Below are 23,526 nucleotides of genomic sequence, written 5' to 3' on the forward strand. Positions count from 1 at the left end.
TTCAGATGTTTCAGGTGCTGTGCAATTAATCAACCAATTTTGCTGCCTCTCTGTGAGAGAGATTTGAGGGATCTAATTTCAAAGCTTATGGGATAACAAACCATATTAATCATGTTTTTGGTCTTTTAACAATGTCTGAACTGTTGATATTCATGGAAATATTTTATAAAAGTGGTTACATATTAATGAGTGCCAACACTTCAATAATTACTTTTAGAATCCCAGTAAGTAGATGTGTGACTTTAGGTAAGCACTTAGTTTCTCAAAGCCTCAATTTTCTCAATAGTAATCAAAATAGGATTATAAAATTGACCTCTTATAGTTCTTGTAGAGGTAATACACACAAACCACCAGCACGGTCCCTGGAACATACCAAGTGCTCTGTACAGGTTAACTATTATTATTATGATTATTATTACCCTAAATTACCTCTATTAATTGACTATATAGAGTCTTTGGGTTAAGTACTAGTTGTGATTGGTTAGCAGGTATGCAGAGAGATCTCTTGCTACATTGAAATGCATAGGAATCTCACTGGAATCCCGCTGAGGTATGTTATCTTGCATGTAGAAAGGTACTTACCTTACACCTTGTAAGTGCTGTGTCTGTACTCTGAGGGAAAAAGAAAAGAAAACATCCGAATGACGTGTGACTGTGAGAATCTAAATCATGGTACATATGACAGAAGGACAAATCCTATGAAATGGAAGTGATGATTGTGGGAAAACTTTCACAATAGGAAGGTTTTACACAATGCCAATAGAAAAAGTTGAGTGACAAGCCCTTAAGAATATGAAACTTGGGTCCTTTTACTGAACACATCTCATTTAGTTGACACAGTGGAAGAAAGAGGCATAGGGGAATGTCCACAAAACACAGCACACAAATGGAAAAAACCCTTATAGAAAACTGGCTCTTGAATTTGTTTCTGAATTAATCCTATAAAGTAGAAAGAGGCTAAGAAGATTCTTCAGAAGAGAATAGAACTCTCCTGTTCAGATGAAGGAGAACCAGATTGGGAAACTGAGAACTTGAGTGTTCTAGTTTTGCTATTGATTTGCTTTATGACCTTGGACAAGTCCTTTAACCTATATAGGCCTTAGTTTTCTCGTCTCATAAGCAAGAATTTTTGTCCAGGCCCATTCAGCTCTGATGTCCCGTACTGTACTTACAGACATTCAAAATGAGATTTACAGGTCATTCTGAAATTTATTTTTTTTTTTTGACATTTTGTTGTAGAAAATTTTGAAGCTACATAAAGTAGAGAGGATAGTCTGATGGCTCTTAAGGCACACATACCAGCTCCATAATGACCATGGCCAATTGTATTTGTCTTTATCATTGTGAGTGCTTTGGAGAAAATGAAAACATGGTCAAATGTGAGAGAATTTCTAGACTGGTCAAGGAAGACATCTTTTAGCAGGATATCTTTTTTTTTTTTTAAGTTAGTTTTGTTTATTTTATTAGTTTCAGGTGCACAAGACAAAGTAATACTTAGATGTTTATCATTTATATCCCTCACACTGTGGACCCCACTCCCCCCGTTTACTATCTCTCTGACATCGCACTGAGCCATCACATTTCCACTGCCTCCACTCCAATGTTGTACTCCACCTCTTGTAAGTATATACATACATATATATACATACATATATGTATATATATAAAATTATAGTTGTCATTCATTATTGTTCAGCTTCAGGCGTACATTGCAGTGATCAGGCATCTACATCATCCCTGAGGTGGTCTCCCAAATGGGACATGTGTCCATCGGATACCCTACAAAATCCTTACAACATTATTGATTACGTTCCCCAAATTAATTTTCAAAACCCCGTGGCCATCTTGTGGTTACCGACTGTTTTCTAATCCCCTCAACTTCCTCCTTATCCCCACACCCCCGCCCATCTAACAAGCCTCAGTTTTTCCTCTTTGTCTCCAAAGCTGTTTCTGATTAGCTCATTCACTTATTCTCTTCTTTAGATTCCGCATATAAGTGAGATCATATGGTACTTGTCTTTCTCTGTCTGACTTATTTCACTTAACATAATGTTCTCTAGGTCCATCCATGTTGTTGCAAATGGTAAGATTTCTTTCTTCTTTATGGCTGCGTAATACTCAATTGTATAAATGTACCACAGTTTCTTAATCCAGTCATCTACCGATGGGCATTTCAGTTGTTTCCATGTCTTGGCTATTTATTGTGTATAGTGCTGCAATAAACATAGGAGTGCATAAAGATTTTTGAATTGGAGTTTTGGATTTCTCCGGATAGATACCTAGGAGTGGAATTACTGGATCATAAGGTAGTTCCATTTTCAGATTTTTGAGATACCTCCATACTGTTTTCCACAGTGGCTGCACTAATCTGCAATCCCACCAACAGTGCACTAGCGTTCCCTTTTCTCCACATCCCCGCCAGCACTTGTTGTTTGTTGATTTATTGATGATAGCCATTTTGACTGGCGTGAGGTGGTATCTCATTGTGGTTTTTATTTGCATTTCTCTGATGGTTAGTGAGGTTGAGCATTTCTTCATGTCTGTTTGCCATCTGTATGTCCTTTTTAGAAAAATGTCTCTTCAAGTCCTCTGCCCATTTTTTAATTGGGTTGTTTGTAAAAAAGAGTTGAGTTGAGTGAGTTTTTAATAGATTTGTGATATTAACCCCTTATCAGATATATCATTGGCAAATATCATTCAGTAGGATCCTTTTTTGTTTTATGGATGGTTTCCTTTGCTGTAAAAAAACGTTTTAGTTTGATGTAATCCCACATGTTTATTTTTTCTCTTACTTCCCTCGCGCGAAGGGATATATCAGTAAAAATCTTACTCCGGGTAATGTCTGTGAAGTTTCTTCCGATATTTTCTTCTAGGAATTTTATGGTTTCAGAGCTTACATTTAAGTCTTTAAGCCATTTTGAATTTATTTTTATAAATGGTGTAAGGAGGTGGTCCAGCTTCATTTTTTTGCACGTGTCTGTCCAGGTTTCCCAGCACCATTTATTGAATAGACTGTCTTTACCTCACCGTACATTCTTTCTTCCATTGTCGTAGATTAAATGGCCATATGGGCATGGATTTATTTCTGGACTCTCTATTCTGTTCCATTGATCTGTGTGTCTGTTTTTATGCCAGTATCATGCTGTTTTGATTACTGTAACCTTGTAGTATAATTTGATGTCAGGTATTGTTATACCTCCCACTTTGTTCTTATTTGTCAAGATTGCTGAGGCTATCCGGGGTCTTTTATGGTCCCATATAAATTTTAGGACTATGTGTTCTATTTCTGTGAAAAACGTCGTTGGTAGTTTGATAGGAATTGCGTTGAATATGTATGTTGCCTTAGGCAGTATGGACATTTTAACTATATTAATTCTTCCTATCCATGAACATGATATGTGTTTCCATTTATTTATATCTTCTTTCATTTCTTTCTTCAGTGTCTTATAATTTTCTGAGTACAGATCTTTTACTTCTTTGGTTAAATTTATTCCCGGGTATTTTATAGTCTTTGGAGCAATTGTAAATGGGATTGTTTTTTTAATTTCTCCTTCTGATGTTTTATTATTAGTATATACAAATGCAACTGATTTCTGAATATTAATTTTGTATCCTATCAGGATATCTTTAAGACCACATAATCAGTAGGAGGCAGCCATGTGCAGGTTGGAGGAAGAAACATGCTAGGTGGTACCAAATCATTGGGATGGGAATAAGCCGTGGCGTGTATTCAGAGAACATTGAGAAGACCAGAGAGCCTCAAGGTAGAAGGCAGTGGGAAAACTGATGAGAGTTGGCCAGACAGCTGGCGGTGACCAGGTCATAAAGGACTCTCAGCCAGATTCACTCTGGGTGACTTGGGGAGCCCCTGAAAGCATTAGGCAGGAACACAGTGCACTCTGGTGGACCTTTCAGAAAGATCACTGGGATCACAAGAGGCAAGCAGGAGGTAGAGAAACAGGAGGCTAATGAAATAGTCTGGATAAGAAACACTGGAGTTAGATCTCTCTGCCTTTTATCATTGGGCCAAAGATCCATTCTGAAGCTCTTAGTTGCTTGGAAGCCTGAAAGGTGTCCTTGATCGGTGCCATCAGAACTGCTCCAATAACAAGGTGCTGTGGGCCTGGAGTCCGTGGATGAGCAGCTGTGATTACCGCCAGGCTCCTGAACCTATTTGAGCGGGGTGGTGGGGGAAGCGGCGTGAATGGGGTGCTAGGAGTACCAGCATATGTTCACTTACTTTCTTCTGGGGAGACTTCATAGCTTCTCATCAGTATGTCAGAGGGACCTTTGACCTCCATAAGATTAACCTGGGACAGAGTGTTGAGTGCTATTGTGGGTGTCATAGGAGTTACAGAAAAAAGCACCAGTGGGAGCTCCTGTTTTCCAGGAACTCCTAAGTTAGTGGAAAAAGAAAACACTACATTAGACACAAGAAGAAAAATGATTGAAATAAGGAGTGGGCAGGCCAGGTCATCTGGTATTCAGGGCAAATTAAAAGATAAAAAATCTTTTCGCTTTAGTTTCCTTCCCTTGCATTTTTACTGACAAGTCTGGAAATGCGTTTTGTTCATAGTGAATGTTCATGAAAGCCACAAGATGGCGCAGTTGCTCCTTAAAATTAATATGAGTTGGTGAGGGGGTGGGGTGGGAGAGGGGAGAGAGAGAGAGAGAGAGACAGAGACAGAGAGAGAGACAGAGAGACAGAGAGAGAGACAGAGAGACAGAGAGAGAGGGAGGAGAGGAAAGGAGAGGGCTGGAGGGGGAGAGAGAGAGGGAGGGGAGAGGAAAGGAGAGAAAGGGAAGGTGAGAGACGGAAGAGAGGGAGGGAGAGAGAGAGAATGAATCAAGGAATGAGGGAGGGAAGGGGGTTGGGGAGAGAGAGAGGGAGAGAGTAAGAGAAAGAAAGAGAATAGAGGGTGTTTCTCACTGATTGTTCATAACTTCCTTAATTTTCCTTACCTCCTTATTTGAATGTAAAATAGAACCGACATGCTTAAATTTTTGCTCTTTAATTTGGATTTTGATCATAGTTGTTTTTGGAATTGTAAAATTAAAAATAAAATTAAAAAGAACTATCTAGATCCCATGCTTACCATTTTTCAGCTCTTTATTAAATTATTAATGAGTAATTCAGTCTTCACATTGCCAACAGAGGGATCTTTGCAAAATACTGTTTTGATAATGTTAGTTTTCTGCTTTAAAATAGTCTATTTATTGTCATAAATAATTGTTGATAATACTGGTAGTCAGTATTCAAATAGTTAAGGTAAGTGTATGTGAAAAGGTAATCTTTGACTCATACTACAAAAATATATATATATATATATGTGCATATATATATATTTATTATTATAGACAGCTTTTCTAAAATGAACAAGTCCAAGCTTTTCTAAAATGAACAAGTCCAAGGTTCAAAGTACAATTTTCAATTTTAATGGGTTATTAAAGAACATATTTGCAATGCTTAGAACATTTATTCTCATCATTTCAACATATCTCAAGGCAGTTTTTGTTATTCTCAATATTTTGTGGAAATGGCAAGCTACTATATTATTAGTATATTAATCTATGAACATTTATTAACTAAGTATATTTGGTTCTCGATGTCAAATGCATTTTGTCTATACTTTTGTATCAAGTTGGATCCTCAGATCTTTGAGATAAATGAGTATCGTGGACACTGAGGCTCAGGGAGGGTAAATGAATTGTCAAAGACACAGCAGTTGGCAGAGTTATAATTTGAATCCAGAGTTTTTCATTCCTAAAACACATCCTCTTATTTATTCACCATGCCATACTGCCTCCACGAGAGTAACTATTTATATTTTTCTTTAATAGAAATACTTGGAAGTTGTAATTTGTGTAATAAGACATGTATGATGGTACACTTTTATTTAGCAAGCTGTTTGTTTTCCTGCAGACCTTCATTTGGAAAACTCTGTTTAGAGTTGTGCTGATGGTAGGGACATCTTGTATGTCCCATTTGATGGATTTGGGCTCCAGGCCAGAAGCCTGAGCACCCGAATTTGCCTACGTGGAGCAGACTGAAACTCAATTCCTTCTCTTGCCTTACTGTTTAGATAGCAGGTGTTTTGTGGGCACATATTCCTGCCTTATGGTGGAGTTTCTCTTTGCTCCTGGAAGGCTGTTTTATACTGGAGATACCTGGGCTGTGAAAACCATTGTGTTTGGGACTAGAAGCGTGGTCTAGGGTACCCTTTACAGCTGTAAACTGGCTGCTCTGAAATACAAATTCTCTCATAAGCTTGGCACTAATTTCTGTATTTCTGCATGGAGAATGTTGACTTGTACTTCATTTCCCTTTATATTTCTATCATATCCCACTTTTGCTTTTCTAAGGATTTAAAAAGTAATAGTTCAGAATTTATGTGATTTGTTTTTGTTTTTGTTTTTAAATATAGAGCAGGAGTTTTAAATCAGAAGTCCATGGTTCCTAAACTGGTTATATTCAATTGCATCAACATTTTCCAGGGAGCTTTTTTTTTTTTTTTTATTAGTGTCAGGTGTACAAGACAAGGTAATACTTAGACGTTCATCATTTATATCCCTCACACTGTGGACCCCACTCCCCCCATCCACTATCCCTCCGACCTCGCACCGAGCCATCACATTATATATATAAAATTATAGTTGGCATTCATTATTGTTTAGCTTCTGCTGTATAATGCCATGATCAGGCATCCACAGTATCCCTGAGGTGGTCTCCCAAATGGGACACGTGTCCTTCGAATACCCAACAAAATCTTTACAACATTATTGAATACGTTCCCCAAATTAATTTTCAAAAACCCTGGGGCCATCTTGTGGTTACCAACTGTTTCCTAATCCCTTCACCTTTCCCCTTATCCCCCCCTCCGCCCATCTAACAACTCTGTTTTTCCTCTTTGTCCCCAGAACTGTTTCTGATTAGTTCATTCACTTATTCTTTTCTTTAGATTCTGCATATAAGTGAGATCATATGGTACTTGTCTTTCTCTTTCTGACTTATTTCACTTAACATAATGTTCTCTAGATCCATCCATGTTGTTGCAAATGGTAAGATTTCTTCTTTATGGCTGCATAATACTCCATTGTATAAATGTACTATGTGATTTGTTTTTGGAACTGGGAGACAGACATGGCAGAGCCTATACTTTTTTTTTTAAATATAAGTGGAAGCATTGTATACATTTTAAGTATTTTAAGTGTTTTTTTTTTTTTAATTTCATTGGGGAGTATTGGGGAACAGTGTGTTTCTCCAGGGCCCATCAGCTCCAAGTCATTGTCCTTCAATCTAGTTGTAGAGGGTGCAGCTCAGCTCCATTTAGTTGCAGGGGGCGCAGCCCACCATCCCATGCGGGAATTGAACCGGCAACCTTGTTGTTGAGAGCTCGTATTCTAACCCACTGGACCATTCGCCCACCCCAGAACCTATACTTTAGTGTGATTAGTTTTTACATGAATGAAGATATTTTGGTATTTTTTCCCCCCTTTCTTCCGCCTCCCCCCCTCACTCCGGTTCAAGCTGTTGTTTCTCAGTCTAGGACTGAGCTCCCTGGCCCATGCTGGTTATTATGAGCTTTACACTCCCCCTGGTTGAGGCATTCGGTCGCTGGTCATCAGTTGGCTGCTCACAGCAGCTCACGGCGTCTCTTGCTGGCTGCCGGCTGCTCACGCTGGCCACCCGCTGCTCCTGGCAGCACACGGTAGCCCATGACAGCACAGCAGTCAGCGGCAGCACACAGCTGTCCACACCAACCTCAGGCTGTTCACCGCAGCCCAGCTCCAGGCAGAGCTGTTGTTCACAATCTTAGCTGTAGAGGGCGCAGCTCACTGGCCCATGTAGGAATCGAACCATCAACCTGGTTGTTAGGAGCACAGCGTTCCAACCACCTGAGCCACCAGGCTGGCCCCCATTTTGGTATTTTTAAAAAAATGATTTTATTTTTTTATTCATTCAATAATTTTAATTGAAATAAGCACAATAAGTTTAAGTATAGTGGAAAGAATACTAGCTATGAATAAATATTGAAGTTGGCTGATGGATTTATTATACTGTTCTCTACATTTGTGTGAAATTTTCCATAATAAAACATAAAGGAGAGACATGTTGTGACATCTTTTCTGCTGTCAATAATGATAAATGTAATTTAATCTTGAACTATTTTAATGTCTTAATATTGAGTGATAATTTTATCTGAGGATTTTGTTTTATATACTCTCATTTTGTTTCTTTTTTCCCCCAGACTTATTGAGGAATAATTGACAAAGCTATGTTTGTTTAAAGGGTACAATGTGATGATCTGATATACATACACACTGTGAAATGATCACCACAATCAAGTTAACGCATCTATCACCTCACATAATTAACTTTTGTCTTTTTTTTGGTGGTGAGAATGATTAAGATCTACTCTTAGCAAAATTCAAGCATATAACACCATGTTATTAAGTATATTTGCCATGCTGTACATTAGCTCTAATTCATTTTATAACTGAAAGTTTATAGGGTGTACTCTTTGACCAACATCTCCCTGTTTCCCCAGCAATCTCTCAAAAACCATTCTATTGTCTGTTACTATGAGATTGGCTTTTTAAAATTTTTTATTGTTTAGATTCCACATATAAGTGAAACCATACAGTATGTGTCTTTCTCAGTTTGGTTTATTTCACTTAGTAGAATGCCTTCCAATTTTATCCATGTTGTTGCAAATGGCAGGATTTCCTCCTTTTTTATGGCCAAATATTTCATTATATACCGGGGGTGCCAAAAAAATTTGTATACGTGACTTGTATTCATCTTATCAGTATATATTATTACAGTTTTGTTTTATTTTAAGGAGGGCGCAGCTCACAGTGGTCCATGAGGGGGTCAACCTGGCAATCTTGGTGTTGTTAGCACCACGCTCTAACCAACTGAGCTAACTGGTCACCCCCAGATTATTACAATTTTAATACAGTTTTTTCCTTTCTTAAAGTGTGTATACTTTTTTTGGCGCCCTCTGTCTATAACATTTTCTGTATCCATTCATCCATTGACAGATACTTAGGTTGTTTCCATATCTTTTTTTTTTAATTGGGGTGACAATTGTTAATGAAATTACATAATTTCAGGTGTACAATTCTGTATTATATCATCTATAAATCCCATTGTGTGTTCACCACCCAGAGTCAGTTCTCCTTCCATCACCATATATTTGATCCCCCTTACCCACATCACCCACCCCCCACACCCTTACCCTCTGGTACCACTAAACTATTGTCTGTGTCTATGAGTTTTGTTTCTCATTTGCTTGTCTTGTTCTTTTGTTGTTTTTGGTTCATATACCACATATCAGTGAAATCATATGGTTCTCTGCTTTTTCTGTCTGACTTATTTCGCTTAGCATTATACTCTCAAGATCCATCCATGTTACAAATGGTCCTATGTCATCTTTCCTTAACGCCGAATAGTATTCCATTGTATATATATATCTTTGCTATTGTGAATAATCCTTCAATGAACACAAAAGTGCAGATATCATTTTTAGATATTGATTTCATTTCATTTTGACATATATGCAAAAATAGGATTGCTGGATCATATCATAGTTCTATTTTTAATTTTTCGAGGAACTGCCGTATTGTTTTCCATAATAGCTATACCTGTTTACATTCCCTCCAACAATGTTCAAGGGTTCCCTTTTTCCCCACAACCTTGCCAACTTTGTTCTCTCTTGTTTTGGATAATAACCATCTTAACAGGTGTGAGGTGATACCTCATTGTGGTTTTGGTTTGCATTTCTCTGATGATTAGTGAAGTTGAGCACCTTTTCATGCACTATTAGTCATTTTTATGTCTTTAAAAAATTGTCTATTCAGGTCCTTTGCTCATGTCTAAAATAAGATTATTATTATTATTATTTGCTATTGAATTGTGTAAGTTCCTTTATACATTTTAGATATTAATCCTTTATTGGATATACGCTTTGCAAATATTTTCTCCCATTCCATAGAATTGCCTTTTCATTTTGTTGATTGTTCCCTTTGTGGTGCAGAAGCGTTTTAGTTTGATGTAATGTCATTTGTCTATTTTTGTTTTTGTTGCCTATGCTTTGATGTTATATCCAAGAAATTATTGGCAAGGCCAATGTGAAGAAGGTTTCTCCCTATGTTTTCTTCTAGGAATTTTACCATTTCATATATTACCTTTACGTCTTTAATTCATTTTGAGTTGACTTTTATATATGGTGTAAGATAGGGATCTAATTTCATTCCTTTGTGTGTGGATATCTAGTTTTCCCGACACCATTTATTGAAGAGACTGTCCGTTCTTGGCATTTTTGTGCCAAGAATTGATTGATCATATATGTGTGGGTTAATTTCTGGGCTCTATTGTGTTCCATTGATCTATATATCTGTTTTTATGCCTTCACCACCTACTGTTTTGATTATTGTAGCTTTGTAATGGATGTTGAAATCAGGAAGTGTGATGTCTCCTTACTCTCAATAGCTTTGGCTATTTTCGGTTTTCTATGGTTCCATGTGAATTTTAGGATTATTTTTCTATTTCTCTAAAAGTGCCATTGGGATGTTGATAGAGATTGCATTGAATCTATTGATCACTTTGGGTAGTATGAACATTTTAACAATGTTAATTCTTCCAATCCAAGAGTATGGGATATCTTTCCATTTATTTGTGTCTTTTTAAATTTCTCTCATCAATGTACTATAGTTTTCAGTGTACAAGTCTTTCATCTCCTTTATTAATATATTTCTAAGTATTTTATTGTTTTTGATATTATTGTAAATAGGACTGCTTTCTTATTATTGTAAATAGGAATGCTTTCTTCAGATAGTTCATCGGTAGTGTATAGAAATGCAATTGACTTTTATGTGTTGATTTTATATCCTGAAACTTTACTGAATTTTTTTATAGGTTCTAAAGGTTTTCTTGGTGGAGTCTTTAGGGTTTTCTATATATAAGATCATGTCTTCTGCAAACAGAGACAATTTTACTTCTTTTTTTTTCATTTATTTGGTCTTGCCTCATTTCTCGGCAAGTGTTTTCAGTACTATGTTGAATAGAAATGTGAGAATGGACACTGTTTCCTTGTTCCTGATCTTAGAGGAAAAGCTTTTAACCTTTCACCACTGAGGATGATGTTAGCTGTGGGTTTGTCATGTATGGCTGAGGTACATTCCCTCTATGTCCAATTTGTTGAGAGTTTTCTTTTTTCTTGTTGAGTGTTTTATTTTATATCAAAATGGTGTTGGATTTTGTCAGATGTTTTTTCTGCATCTATTGAGATGATCGTATGATTTTTTATACTTTATTTTGTTAATGTGGTGTATTGCATTGATTGATTTGTGCATGTTGACCCATCCTTGTATCACTGGAATAAAACCCATTTGATCATGCTCTTTGATCCTTTATATATACTGTTGAATTTAGTTTGCTAATTTTTTTTGAGGATTTTTATATCTATGTTTATCAGGAATACTGGCCTATAATTTTCTTGTAGTGCCCTTGTTTGGTTCTGGTGTCAGGAGAATGCTGGCTTTCTAAAATGTGGTTAGTGTTCCCTCTTCTTCTATTTATTGAATTTAAAAAGTATTGATATTCTTTTAAAAATATTTGGTAAAATTCACCAGTAAAGCTACCTGTTCCTGGACTTTTGTTTGATGGGAGTTCTTTTTATTTTATTTTAATTTATTAGTTTCAGGTGTACAAGATAAGGTAATACTTAGACGTTCATCATTTATATCCCTCACACTGTGAACCCCCCTCCCCAAGATGGGAGTTCTTTTGATTCCAATCTCCTTATTAGAATTTTGTCAGTTCAGATTTTCTATTTCTTCATGATTCTGTCTTCAGAAGTTATATGTTTCTAGGAATTTATTTCTTCTAGGGTGTCCAATTTATTGGCGTGTAATTGTTCATAGTAATCTCTAATTATCGTTTGTGTTTCTGTGGCATCAGTCATAATGTCTCCTCTTATATTTCTGATTTTATGTTTTTGAATCCTCTCTCTTTTTTTTATTGATGAGTTTAGTTACAGGTTTACTTATTTTGTTTGTTGTTTTCAAAGAACCAGCTTAGTTTCATTGATCTTTTCTATTGTCTTTTTAATCTCTCGTTCACTTATTTCCACTCTGATCTTTGCTCTTTCCTTCCTTCTACCAACTTTGGGCCTCATTTGTTCTTCTTTTTCTGGTTCCTTGATATGTAGAGTTAAGCTGTTTATTTGAGATTCCTTGTTTCATGATGTAGGAATTTATTGCCATGAACTTCCCCTTTAGAACTGCCTTTGCTGCAGCCCATAAGTGTTGATATGTTGTATTTTCATTTTCATCTGTCTCAAAGTATTTTTTGATTCCTGTTTTGACCCATTGGTTGTTCAGTAGCATGTTGTTTAATCTCCACATATTTGTGATTTTTTTAGGTTTTTTGTAATTCATTTCTAGTTTCATACCTTCATGGTCAGAAAAGATGCTTGATGTGATTTTAGTCTTCTTAAATTTATTAAGACTTGTTTTGTGGCCTAACATGATTTAGCCTAGAGAACGTTCCATGTGTGCTTGAGAAGAATGTGTATTTTGCTGCTGTTGGATGGTATGTTTTATAAATATTTGTTGAATCCATCTGGTTAAGCGTGTAGTTTCAGTCCAATATATTCTTATGATTTTCCGTCTGGATGATCTAACCATTACTGAAAGTGGGATATTATACTCCCTTACTGTTACTATAGTGCTGCCTCTTTCTCTCTTCAGGTCTGTTAATATTTGCTTTACATATTAGGTGCTTCTACGTTGGGTGCATAGATATTTATGAGTATTACATCCTTTTGTTGGATTGACCCTTTTATTATTATATCATGACTGTCTTTGTCTCTTATTACAATCTTTGTCCTAAAGTATATTTTATCTGATATAAATACAGGAACTACTGCCTCCTTTTAGTTGCCATTTGCATGGAATATATTTTTTCATCCCTCACATTCAGTCTGTGTTCTTAAAACTGAAGTGAGTCTCTTGTCTCACTTCAGCATATCTTTGGATCTTGTTTATTTTATCCATTCAGCCATTCAGTGTCTTTTGATTGGACAATTTAGTCCATTTACACTTAAAGTTATTATTGATAGGTTTGGACTTACTATTGCCATTTTGTTAGTTATTTCGTGGTTTGCTCCTTTCTCTCTTTTCTTCCTTTGTGATTTGCTGATTTCTGTAGTGGCATGCTTAGATTGCTGTCTCTTGATGTTCTATGTATCTACTACAGGGTTTTGCTTTGAGTTGTTTCCATGACTTGGCATAAAATATACTTACAACAGTCTATCTTAAGGTGGTAACAGTGTAACTTCAAATGGATGCAACAGCTCTACATTTTTACACCCCCAACATTTTATGTTTTTGATGTCACAATTTACATCTTTTTATATTGTGTATCCATTAACAAATTGTTGTAGTTATAGGCAGTCTTAATACTTTTGTCTGTTAACCTCTATGCTAGTGTTATACGTGATTTACCCATCACTATTATAACATTAGAGCATTCTCAATTTAACCATATATTAACTTTACCAGTAAGTTTTGTACTTTCACGTTTTAATATTACAATTAGCATCCTTTCATTTAAGCTTGAAGAACTCCCTTTTACATATCTTGAAAAGCTGGTCTAGTGGTGATAAACTCCTTCAACTATTGTTTGTCTGGATAAATCTTTATCTTTTCTTCAATTCTGAAGACAATTTTGTTAGGTAGAGTACTCTTGGCTTGTAGTTTTTTTCTTTTTCTCACACCACTTTGAATATCTTATCCCATTCCCTTCTGGCCGGCAAGGTTTTTGTAAAATCTGCTGATAGCCTTATGAGGGTTCTCTTGTATGTAACAAGTTGCTTTTCTCTTGCTGCTCTTAAGGTTCTCTCTTTGTCTTTAACTTTTGAAAATTTAATTATAATGTCTATGTATGAATCTCTTTAGATTCATCATATTTGGCACTCTTTGGGTTACCTAGATATAGATGTCTGTTTTTTTGCCCTCAGGTCAGAGAAATTTTCAGCTATTGTTTTTTTGAATAAGCTTTTGCCAGTTTCTCTCTTTTTTCTTCTTCTGGGACCCTTATAGTGCATATATTGGTCTATTTGATATTCCATAAGTCCCCTAAGCTATCTTCACTTTTTCTCAGTTTTTTTTTTTTTGTTGTTGTTGTTTTCTTTTTGCTCTTCTGGATGTATGTACTCCACTGTCATGTCTTCTAATTTTTTTTTTTTAAATTGTATTGGGGAAGGGGAACAGGACTTTATTGGGGAACATGTGTACTTCCAAGATTTTTTCCAAGTCAAGTTGTTGTCCTTTCAATCGTAGCTGTGGAGGGTGCAATTCAGCTCCAGGTCCAGTTGCTGTTGTTAGTTGCAGGGGTGCAGCCCACCATCCCTTGTGGGAGTTGAACCAGCAACCTTGTGGTTGAGAGGACGCGCTCCAACCAACTGAGCTATCCGGGAGCTCAGCGGCAGCTCAGCTCAAGGTGCCGTGTTCAATCTTAGTTGCAGGGACAGAGCCCACCATCCCTTGTAGTTGAGAGCCCACTGGCCCATGTGGGAATTGAACCGGCAGCCTTCAGGGTTAGGAGCACGGAGCTCCAACCGCCTGAGCCACTGGGCCAGCTCCCTCCCCCCATCTTCTAATTTGCTGCTCCTTCCTTCCATTTGATGTAGGGTGCTCTTGAACCCCTCTGCTGAAATTTTCAGTTCGGTTATTTTACTTTTCAGCTCTTTGCTTTCTGTTTGGTACTTTAAATATTTTCTATCTCTTTGTTGAAGTTCTCACTTTGTTCAGGCATTGCTTTCCTGGCCTTGGTGAACATCTTTATTATTAAATTTTATTTTTAACTATCAGGTTATCTCCATTTCATTATGATCATTTTCTGAGATTTGTCTTGTTCTTTTATTTAGAACATACTGCCTTGATTTCTTCATTTTCCTCGACTTCTTGTGTTGGCTTTGTGCATTAGCTAAAATAGCCATCTCTCCCAGTCTTGACAGACTGGTCTCTGGTCTTGTGTGGGAGATGAATCTTGTTGATGAGCCCAACCAGGGCTCCTGGTTGCCTCTCAAACCTTTGTAATTGTCCAAGCCACTGTCTTTGCTCTTCATGCCTCTCAGTAGTGAGGGTTTGAGAAGACCCGTCAGTGTCCCAAAGAAGGTGCTTGTGGTCAGCACCTAGATGCAGGCTGATTAGAAGCTGGGCCCGTAGACAACAATTACGGAAGCTCGCAGTCACACTCCTTCTGGAGGGAAACTGGGAGACAGGCGTTTTTGCCATCTCTCTGTACTGAGACTGGGTGTATAGCTGTGGGGGTGCTCCCGAGCCTGTTAAAAACTGCCTGTTTGTTTGCTGTAGTCCTGTGGGACTTGTGAATGCATGCCAGGTTGGCAGTCAGAGCTCGGTGATGCAGGAGCTTATCCCTTAGGCAGTAGCTGTAAAAGTTGAGGAACAAGAGACACGTGTAGAAGTTCTTTCCAGCAACTCGCTGGCGATGTGATTTTATTGTTGGCATTGCTGGAGGGGTAAGGTGGGAGAAGTGCCGGTTGGTTTTTTCTGGTTCCCCGTAGGATCACAGTCAGCACATAGAAGTGTGTTAATTAGTGTCAGGCCCTCAGGTAGCAGGTATGAAGTACACCATCAAACGCTTACCAGGGGGAGACTGAGAGGCTGATGGTTGGCCCACCCCTTGTTTTTTTTTTTTTTTTTTTTTCAATTTATTGGGGTTGCACAAGGATTTCTGAAGCAGCTTTATTCATCATTGCCAAAACTTAGAAGCAACCAAGTTGTCCATCAATAGGTGAATGATTCAATAAACTGTGGTACATCCAGACAATAGAATATTACTCAGCACTAAAAACAAATGAACTATCAAGTGATGAAAAGACATGGAAGAACTCTAAATGCATATTTCTAAGTGAAAGAAGCCAATCTGAAAAAGCTACATATAGTATGATTCCAGTTACATAAAATTCCAGGAAACTCAACACTATAGAAACAGTAAATGGCCCCCCCGCCGCCGCCGGCAGTCCGGCGCGCCGGTCCCTCCCGCTGGGTCCGCCCCCAGGCCGCGGTTCCGCGTGGCGCCTCGCCTCAGCCGGCGCCTAGCAGCCGACTTAGAACTGGTGCGGACCAGGGGAATCCGACTGTTTAATTAAAACAAAGCATCGCGAAGGCCCTCGGCGGGTGTTGACGCGATGTGATTTCTGCCCAGTGCTCTGAATGTCAAAGTGAAGAAATTCAATGAAGCGCGGGTAAACGGCGGGAGTAACTATGACTCTCTTAAGGTAGCCAAATGCCTCGTCATCTAATTGGCCCACCCCTTGTGTTCTGAGCCCTGGGGCTTAGCTGTGGTTCCAGCTCTAGCACCCATTAACAACTTCTTTGTTTGTGACAGTTTTGTGAACCAAACTGCTGGCTGTCAGAGCTAGTAATTTTGGGGGCCTGTTCCTCAGGTGGGAGCCTAAAAACTGGAGCACTAAATGTGCTGTTGAAACCATTTGCTCCTGAGAGAAAGTGGGAGTTGGGCGTTCCATCCCAATTGTCTGGCCCTGTGGAGTGGGGTTTATGGCGAGAGTGTCTCTCAGCCTTTCCTCTCAATTTTGATGTGGGTATTTTCTCTTGCCCAGTATGTAGGAGTCATTCAACTAGTTTCTGGATTTCTCTTAGACGGAATTCCTCCACGTGTAGCTGTAAGTTCAGTGTGGCCATAGCAGGAGGGAAAGGGCCATCTGTGTTGCCATTTTGGTCAAGAACAGAGCAAAACGAAATAGAAAAAACCTCTTTGGTTTTTTTATTAATTTACTTTCTATAGATTACTTGTTTTTTTAAAAATTGTTTTTCATATAACAAGTATTTATTTATTCATTCATGCATACAATAAATGTTATTGGATTCTATTCTAGATGGTGGGGATACAACAGTGAATTGAATAGAAAAAGAATCCTTGGAGTATATATTTTCATAGGGAGGAAGCAAAATAAATCAATAAAAACTACGTTATATATCTTGTGGTAGGGGCTATGAAGACAAGTATAATCAGATAAGGGGAATAAGAGTGAGAAGTGAGAGTGCTCTTCTCTAAGAGTTCCTTAGGGAAGGTCACTCTAGTGAGGAAACAGGTGAGTGCAGCCGTGCAGGACGGAGGGAGTCAGGTATGTGGACAGACGGAGCCGATGGCAGGTCGGTGCTCCAGGTGGCTGGAGAAGCGAGCAGAGGCCTTGAGGTGCCCACCCCTTTCCTGATGGTTCTAAAGCAGAGTATGCAGGGAATTTTGGCAATTAGCTGATGGGCATGGGAGGCTTTTCAGCTGGCCACTCTCTGATTGACACATGGGGCTTAGAAACAGATTCATGTAGCTCATGATGTAACTAATCTTGTTATTCGACAATAAGCTCCAGGGCTGAGGAAAGCAGGAGAAAATACTTTTTGTGTTCTCTTGATTTTTGCTGATGCCAAAAAAAAAAAAAAAAAAGAAAAGGTATACTTTCACTGCCTCTGTAATCTAAAAAGCACTGTTAGGAGGTGTAATCTTTTATTTATGTTCAAGATTTTAATCATTGTTTATATTTTCTTTGTATACTTTAGATAATATGCAAACAGAACCTGGGGGAGACATTGTTTTGTTTTACTTTGTATATTGTTTGGTATAGAACAAGAGTAGTAAATGCCCGCAGGAGTCGGGAAGATAAATGAAATGAGGAGTGAGGATGAGGCAGAAAGGAGTGAGTGGTGGAGACCTTGCAGACTTGGAGAATTTATGCCCTGTGTAAAGGGAGAGCTGTTATTAAACTCTGATTGTTGCCATGTAAGAATGTGAACCTAGTTTGAATTTACTTTCTGATTTTTCAAAAAAAGCCATAATTTTTCATTTTTTGGTGCCATCTCTTGGTTTTCAAATGTTAGAAACTAAATAAAAACATTTCAAGACACTTCAGGCCAGACAAAACATTCGTGCAGCTGTTTTGCGAAGCTTCTGGGGTACACACTGTAATTAATGTTTACTGCCTCCTTCAGGGCATGTGTAGATATAACAGTAACCAAATGTCCTATTGTTGATCTCCTGCATGGTGCTGAGTATGTCTGTTCTCATTTTAGGCTATGGCCAGACGGGTCCACTGTCTCAGCGAGCTGGTTATGATGCGGTGGCCTCCGCTGTTTCTGGCCTGATGCACATCACAGGACCTGAGGTACATACCCTTCTTCAGACTACTCATAATTGTTTTCCCCAGGCATTCTAAAGGGAGTCACACCTTCATTAACCCATATGCTTATCGTTGAGTTACTTTTAGAAAGAAGCCAGGGAAAGTGAGTTACTTGTTAAAAGTGGGAGTATTCATTATGAATGTGCTTGAGCCTAAATATCAGTTTGGCCCCATGGAAAATAACACTCCTTTTATTTAGCAGGAAGCAATAAAGTGTTAAACACAGTAGGTATTATATGTATTACATTATTTCTGCGTAAATAGGCACATCCATGTGATTTAGGCACATTGCTTTTGTAGAGTGACTGACGGGACTAGCCCACAGATGTCCGTTCTAGTGCCTTCACGTGCCCTGTGGAGAGTGTCCTTTCCCTTCTTCTATGTTTTAAGAGGTTATGTATTCAAAAATTTGTTACTTAACGCCTCAGGTGTGGTTGTGTGTGATTGTTATATGCATTAGATTCTGACAAGGAAAGAATTATTTGCTTTTATAATAATATCTCTCCAATGATGATAGGTTGAAAAGTTCCTAAAAAGTATTTAAACAACCAAAATGTGGTTGGTTAAATCAAAGACTTTTAGAAAATGCACTCTGGGAGAAAATAGTAAGAATGTCCTTAAATTAAAAAAAAAAAAATGTGTGAAAGCCCAGTAAATAAAAATACTAAGAGACATCCATTTCTAAAACAAATTAGATGGGTAGGCTTAAATTTATTTTTCCCCAGTAGGTGTTTCTTCCCTGAATCACTTTCTTCAGTTAATTCTTCAGGAAATATTGCTGCAATATTAGGGTAAATAGGTAAAGTGACCCCAAGTGTTCTTTTTTAAAGCCTTTACTTCTTTTTTATGAATTTTAAAGCAGTCGTTCAGATTTCAGTGACTTGAAGTATAAAGTCTTTTGTACTTTCTCTGCAGTTTCATTTTCACAAGTCTTAGAAAACGATATGTGTGACCTTTCCTTAAAATGTTCAAGGGCACTGCTCTTCATTCTATCCATTGAGAGAATGGAGCATGATCTATTTCCCTTTGCTCTATCCCACTGAAGTTGTTGTATGTACAAGTCGTTATTGTGAGTTGTTTTATTTCAGAGCACTGAATTACATTGTGAATATATGAAAGGGTCTGGGGCTTTTACATTTGTGTATTCAAACGTGAAAATGAATGAATACACAAATGACTGAGCTTAAGGGTTGCTGTAGCTCCTACTGCACTGCACTCTGTCCTCTGACTGGGTGACCACACTGTGTGCTCGCCGTGCCACCTACCAGTCAGTAACTTTGTCTCTTGTGTTATCCTGCCTGGGTGAGTTGTGTCCTACCTCACCATAGATTGGGCGCTTACCAAGTGCCAAACATTATTTCATATACTCTACATGTATTAAATTATATACACTGTATTTGTTTCACATGGGACACATCTCCCAGCTCTTAGTTCATCGATTGAATGAGTGGTAGGGGACATGTGTTACCTCTGTATGTTGGGAGCTCTGGCAGACAACAGGGTGGGCACAGTCCTTAATGGGGAAAACAAACATTAGCAGCAAATCAGCATTAAATACAAGTAAAAAGAGCTCTGAAGTACAGGGTGCTGTTAATATATATCACAGCATGCCTCAGACCACTATAATACTCCCAAAAATCTCTGCAAAGTGTGGTTCGACAGCAAAGGATAAAAGCAGATTGAAGAGAATCAGGTCATGCTTCAAGTCGCCCTTGGAGGAGTTGTTTTCCTGTTATCAGCGATAGATCACAATGTCCCAACCCTCTGCAGGGGGCGCGCAGGAGGGGTCAGCTCTGAAAACTCTGGCGTATATTTTCACTAGCCAGTGCAGACTCACTACTGCCAAGTACCTCATGTGACATAGGAACGTTTATCTGGCTACACAGCTGTGCATTTGTGTTGTAGCTTAAGTCCATGTTGTCATGTGACTGGTGGGAATCCAGGCTTCTGTATCGCTAGGAGGCTTTGCCACATCACCTTGTACGGTTTTGGGATGGTCAGTCTGGGAAGGCTTCCCTGAGGACCAGATGGTTAAGGGGGGATGCAGTTGGACATAAGCCTGGTGACGAGAGGGCAGCACCATGCATGACATCCAAACGCTGGAGAATCTGGGAGGTTTAAGGAGCCCAAGGAATGCCAGTGTCATCTGATGGTTGTGAGGGAGCAGAGAAGGGCAAAATGAGGTTGGAGAGGTAAGGAGTGGTGGCTGAACTTACTGTTTATGAACTTATTATATTAAGAGTTTGACGAGAAGAGAAGATACATTATTGTATAGACATTTTTTTAGTGATGATCTAATATATTTCTGCTTGGAAAAATGGGTGATGTTCCCAAAGTATAGACAAGTATTATGATGAAAAAACACAACTTGCATATGTTTTCTATAACAGAGTATTAGTACCATTTTCTCCCAAAGTGACATCACCTAAATGTATAATATAGGATAAAACTTATGATGAGATTTAAGCAAACTAGTTACAGTTGACTTCCACTACATCTAAAGTCTAGCCTTTTAGGTGTGCTGTGGCGTTGTCAGGTAAGATTTGTGTTTGATTAGGGAGGAAAAGAGAACTGATATTGAGGACCTGTGCTGGGCTAGTCCCTTGCTTGGTGTTTTACACATGCTGTTACATGTTTTGATCCTCACGTTGATCCTTCCAGGTAGGTGTTGATAAATTCTGTAACTGAAGCTTAAAGCCTTAGGTCACTTGCCCATAGTGCCCAGATGCGTAAAGCACTGAAGCCAGACGTGGAGCCCAGGTCTGCTTTACTTCTTCTAGCTATACCATATCCACTCTCCGTGCTGCCTGAAGAGTGAGTCCTGACTTCTGCTGTACCTGCGTCTTGCTTCTGTGCACTACTGATACGAAAGGGTACAGGGGAGTGAGCAGGCCATTGGGTGTCGTGAGAAAAGACTGACCTAAGTCCAGAGGCCTGGCTCCATCTAATTCACTCCTATGTGATGTTTACTGGCTGCTGAAAATGGGCCCCAGGAGAATATGAGCCTCAGAAGACCGTGGTCTTTGCTTGGTCAAAGCTGTATCTGTGCCTAGAACAGAGCCTGGCACTTAGTAAGCACTTAATATATGTGCTGAGTGAACGGAAAAGTGAATACCTGGTACTGTGCTCTGTGATCTTGAACATCTCATACAGCTTCTCTGTGTTTCAGTAAAGTGAGTGTATGAGCATCACTTTCGAGTATGTACTACCAATGTAAGGTAGTACACTAAAAATCAGCGCTTGCTTGGCGTATCTGCAGGTTCCTCAGCTGCACCCTTGTAGATACTGATTTGTAGGTGGAGTCCATGGAATGCATATTTAATGCTGGAGATGGTTGTGGGTCACACTTGGAAGCTTTTGAGAGGTGTTATTATTAAAAACACCTTTGCATTGGAAGTAGACAACAGGTATTTTTTCAGAGACTCTGACAGAAGTTAATGACTTATTAAGGTTTGTATATTTAAAGTATAATATGTGTTTCAAACAAAATTATATTCCCTCATTTTTTTATGTTCATGGCTCTATGCTAACCGTTTATTATTCATAAAGGATATCTATCCATCTATCAACTTTTTTAAATGCATAGTGGTTGGGAATGAAATCAATGAGTGAATATGAGAGATTCTGGAAAGTAAATGACTCAGACGTATGTCATACAAGTACATGTTCTAAGTAACAATTCACCTATAACATCCAGAAGCGTTATATTGGTCAATCAATGAACAAAGATGGATTGACCATATGTATATAGTATTGTATTAGATACTATAAGGAATTTAGTAAATTGCTCTATAAGTAACAATTTATTTGACTAGTTTAGATTTATACTCATGGAAAAATTAGAAAATAATAGAAAACCATATAAAGTTAATTACTTGTAGATCATTATGTGGCAAACAATATAGAAAAGTGTAAGGTAGAAAAGTGTAAGGTAGAAAAGACCTCTAACAAGGATCAACAACCTTTGAAAGCCTTTGAGTTTTATTATCCTAGAAGCCTGGGGTTGAGGAGTGTGTGTGTGTGTGTGTGTGTGTGTGTGTGTGTCTACATATGTGACGTTTGCAATGAAGTAAGTTCTTCGCAAGCAGTTGAGAGGGTTAGATATATGAGGATAAATTGGTATGGTAGCAGTTGTCAGCTGTTTCAGTGAGAACTTCCAGGGTGGGGACAATGTCTTAGTCAACTTTATGTCTTCGTGTCCAGTACAACAGATGCACTTAAAATGTTTTTTTAACAAAATTTAATTAATAAAATCTTTAAAATCTAATTTATGGCTCACATGGGATCTGTTGGAGAGAACTTATTATAACTTAAATAAGTAAATGTGGTTCAGTGATGGGATTTGAGTTGAATGGTACCTGGAAGGATGAATGGGATTCAAATGGCTTGAGACATTCCTAGTGGAGATCGCACTGTGAGCAAAGACGGAAGCAGGAAAGAATAAGGCATACCTAGGGAAAAGCAATAGGCCAGTTACGGAAGAGCTGAGTTAAGGTTTCAGAGTAGTGGGGAAAGTTGGTTGAAGCCATACTTGAGAAAGTCTTCAAGGTCAAGTAAACAAGTAAACAAGTTGGGATGTTGTTTGCTCACAGTGAAGTTAGGGAGATTTCTCAAGGGGAATGACATGATGAAAGCTGTTCTTCATAAAATTAGTTTGGCTCATGTGTACAGGATGAATTAAATCAAGTTTACAAGCAAGACTTCTTAGATATTTATCTCCCCTTTTAAAAACTGAGGAAACACAAATACCTATACAAAAAGAAAATGCTCTTACATTGTTGTCTAAGGATACTGTATTATATTTAATTTATATTTTATTTATTTTTGAAGAGGTCATACATTAAAATAATGCTAAATCTACAAGAAACACCAATATGTTCACTATATGCTTTATCATACAAACCAGGACTCTTAAGAGTGAAAGGGCTCCCTATATGATAGCATTGAGTCATAAACCAGGCTTGTTTTTGTCACCCTATCTAAGAGTCGACAATGTTAATCTTCTTTTCTCTGCCCCCACCCCACCTTCTTCTCTTCTCAGAGACAATCAGTCCTATATCACTTTTCTTTTGCATCCTTTTGGAAATATTCCTTAATAAAACAAGCAAAATAGTCCTTTCTCATTTAAAAAAAAATACAATTGGTAATATACTTTCTCAATTTTTAAAAAGTCTGATTAAAATGAGGTATAATTTCTATACAATAAAAAGAAATTCTTTTTTATTATTTATCTTAAGGGTGTGATTCAATGATATTTTGAAGGTATATACATCTGGATAAACACCACCAAGTTCAA

General features: G+C 38.0%; 1 protein-coding gene across 7 annotated transcripts in view; it reads left to right on the forward strand.

Annotated features, from left to right (window-relative positions):
• The window catches only part of SUGCT (succinyl-CoA:glutarate-CoA transferase), an 863,222-nt gene that overhangs the window by 87,623 nt on the left and 752,073 nt on the right, over positions 1-23,526 (forward strand). For all 7 annotated transcript variants that reach the window (XM_081080029.1, XM_081080032.1, XM_081080028.1 and 4 more), the window contains one exon: positions 18,124-18,215. In XM_081080029.1, coding sequence (XP_080936155.1) covers positions 18,124-18,215 — 92 coding nt within the window. The remainder of the gene's footprint in view (positions 1-18,123; positions 18,216-23,526) is intronic.

The sequence above is a fragment of the Rhinolophus hipposideros genome (assembly GCF_964194185.1).
Source record: "Rhinolophus hipposideros genome assembly, chromosome: 18".
In the NCBI taxonomy this organism is placed as follows: domain Eukaryota; kingdom Metazoa; phylum Chordata; class Mammalia; order Chiroptera; family Rhinolophidae; genus Rhinolophus; species Rhinolophus hipposideros.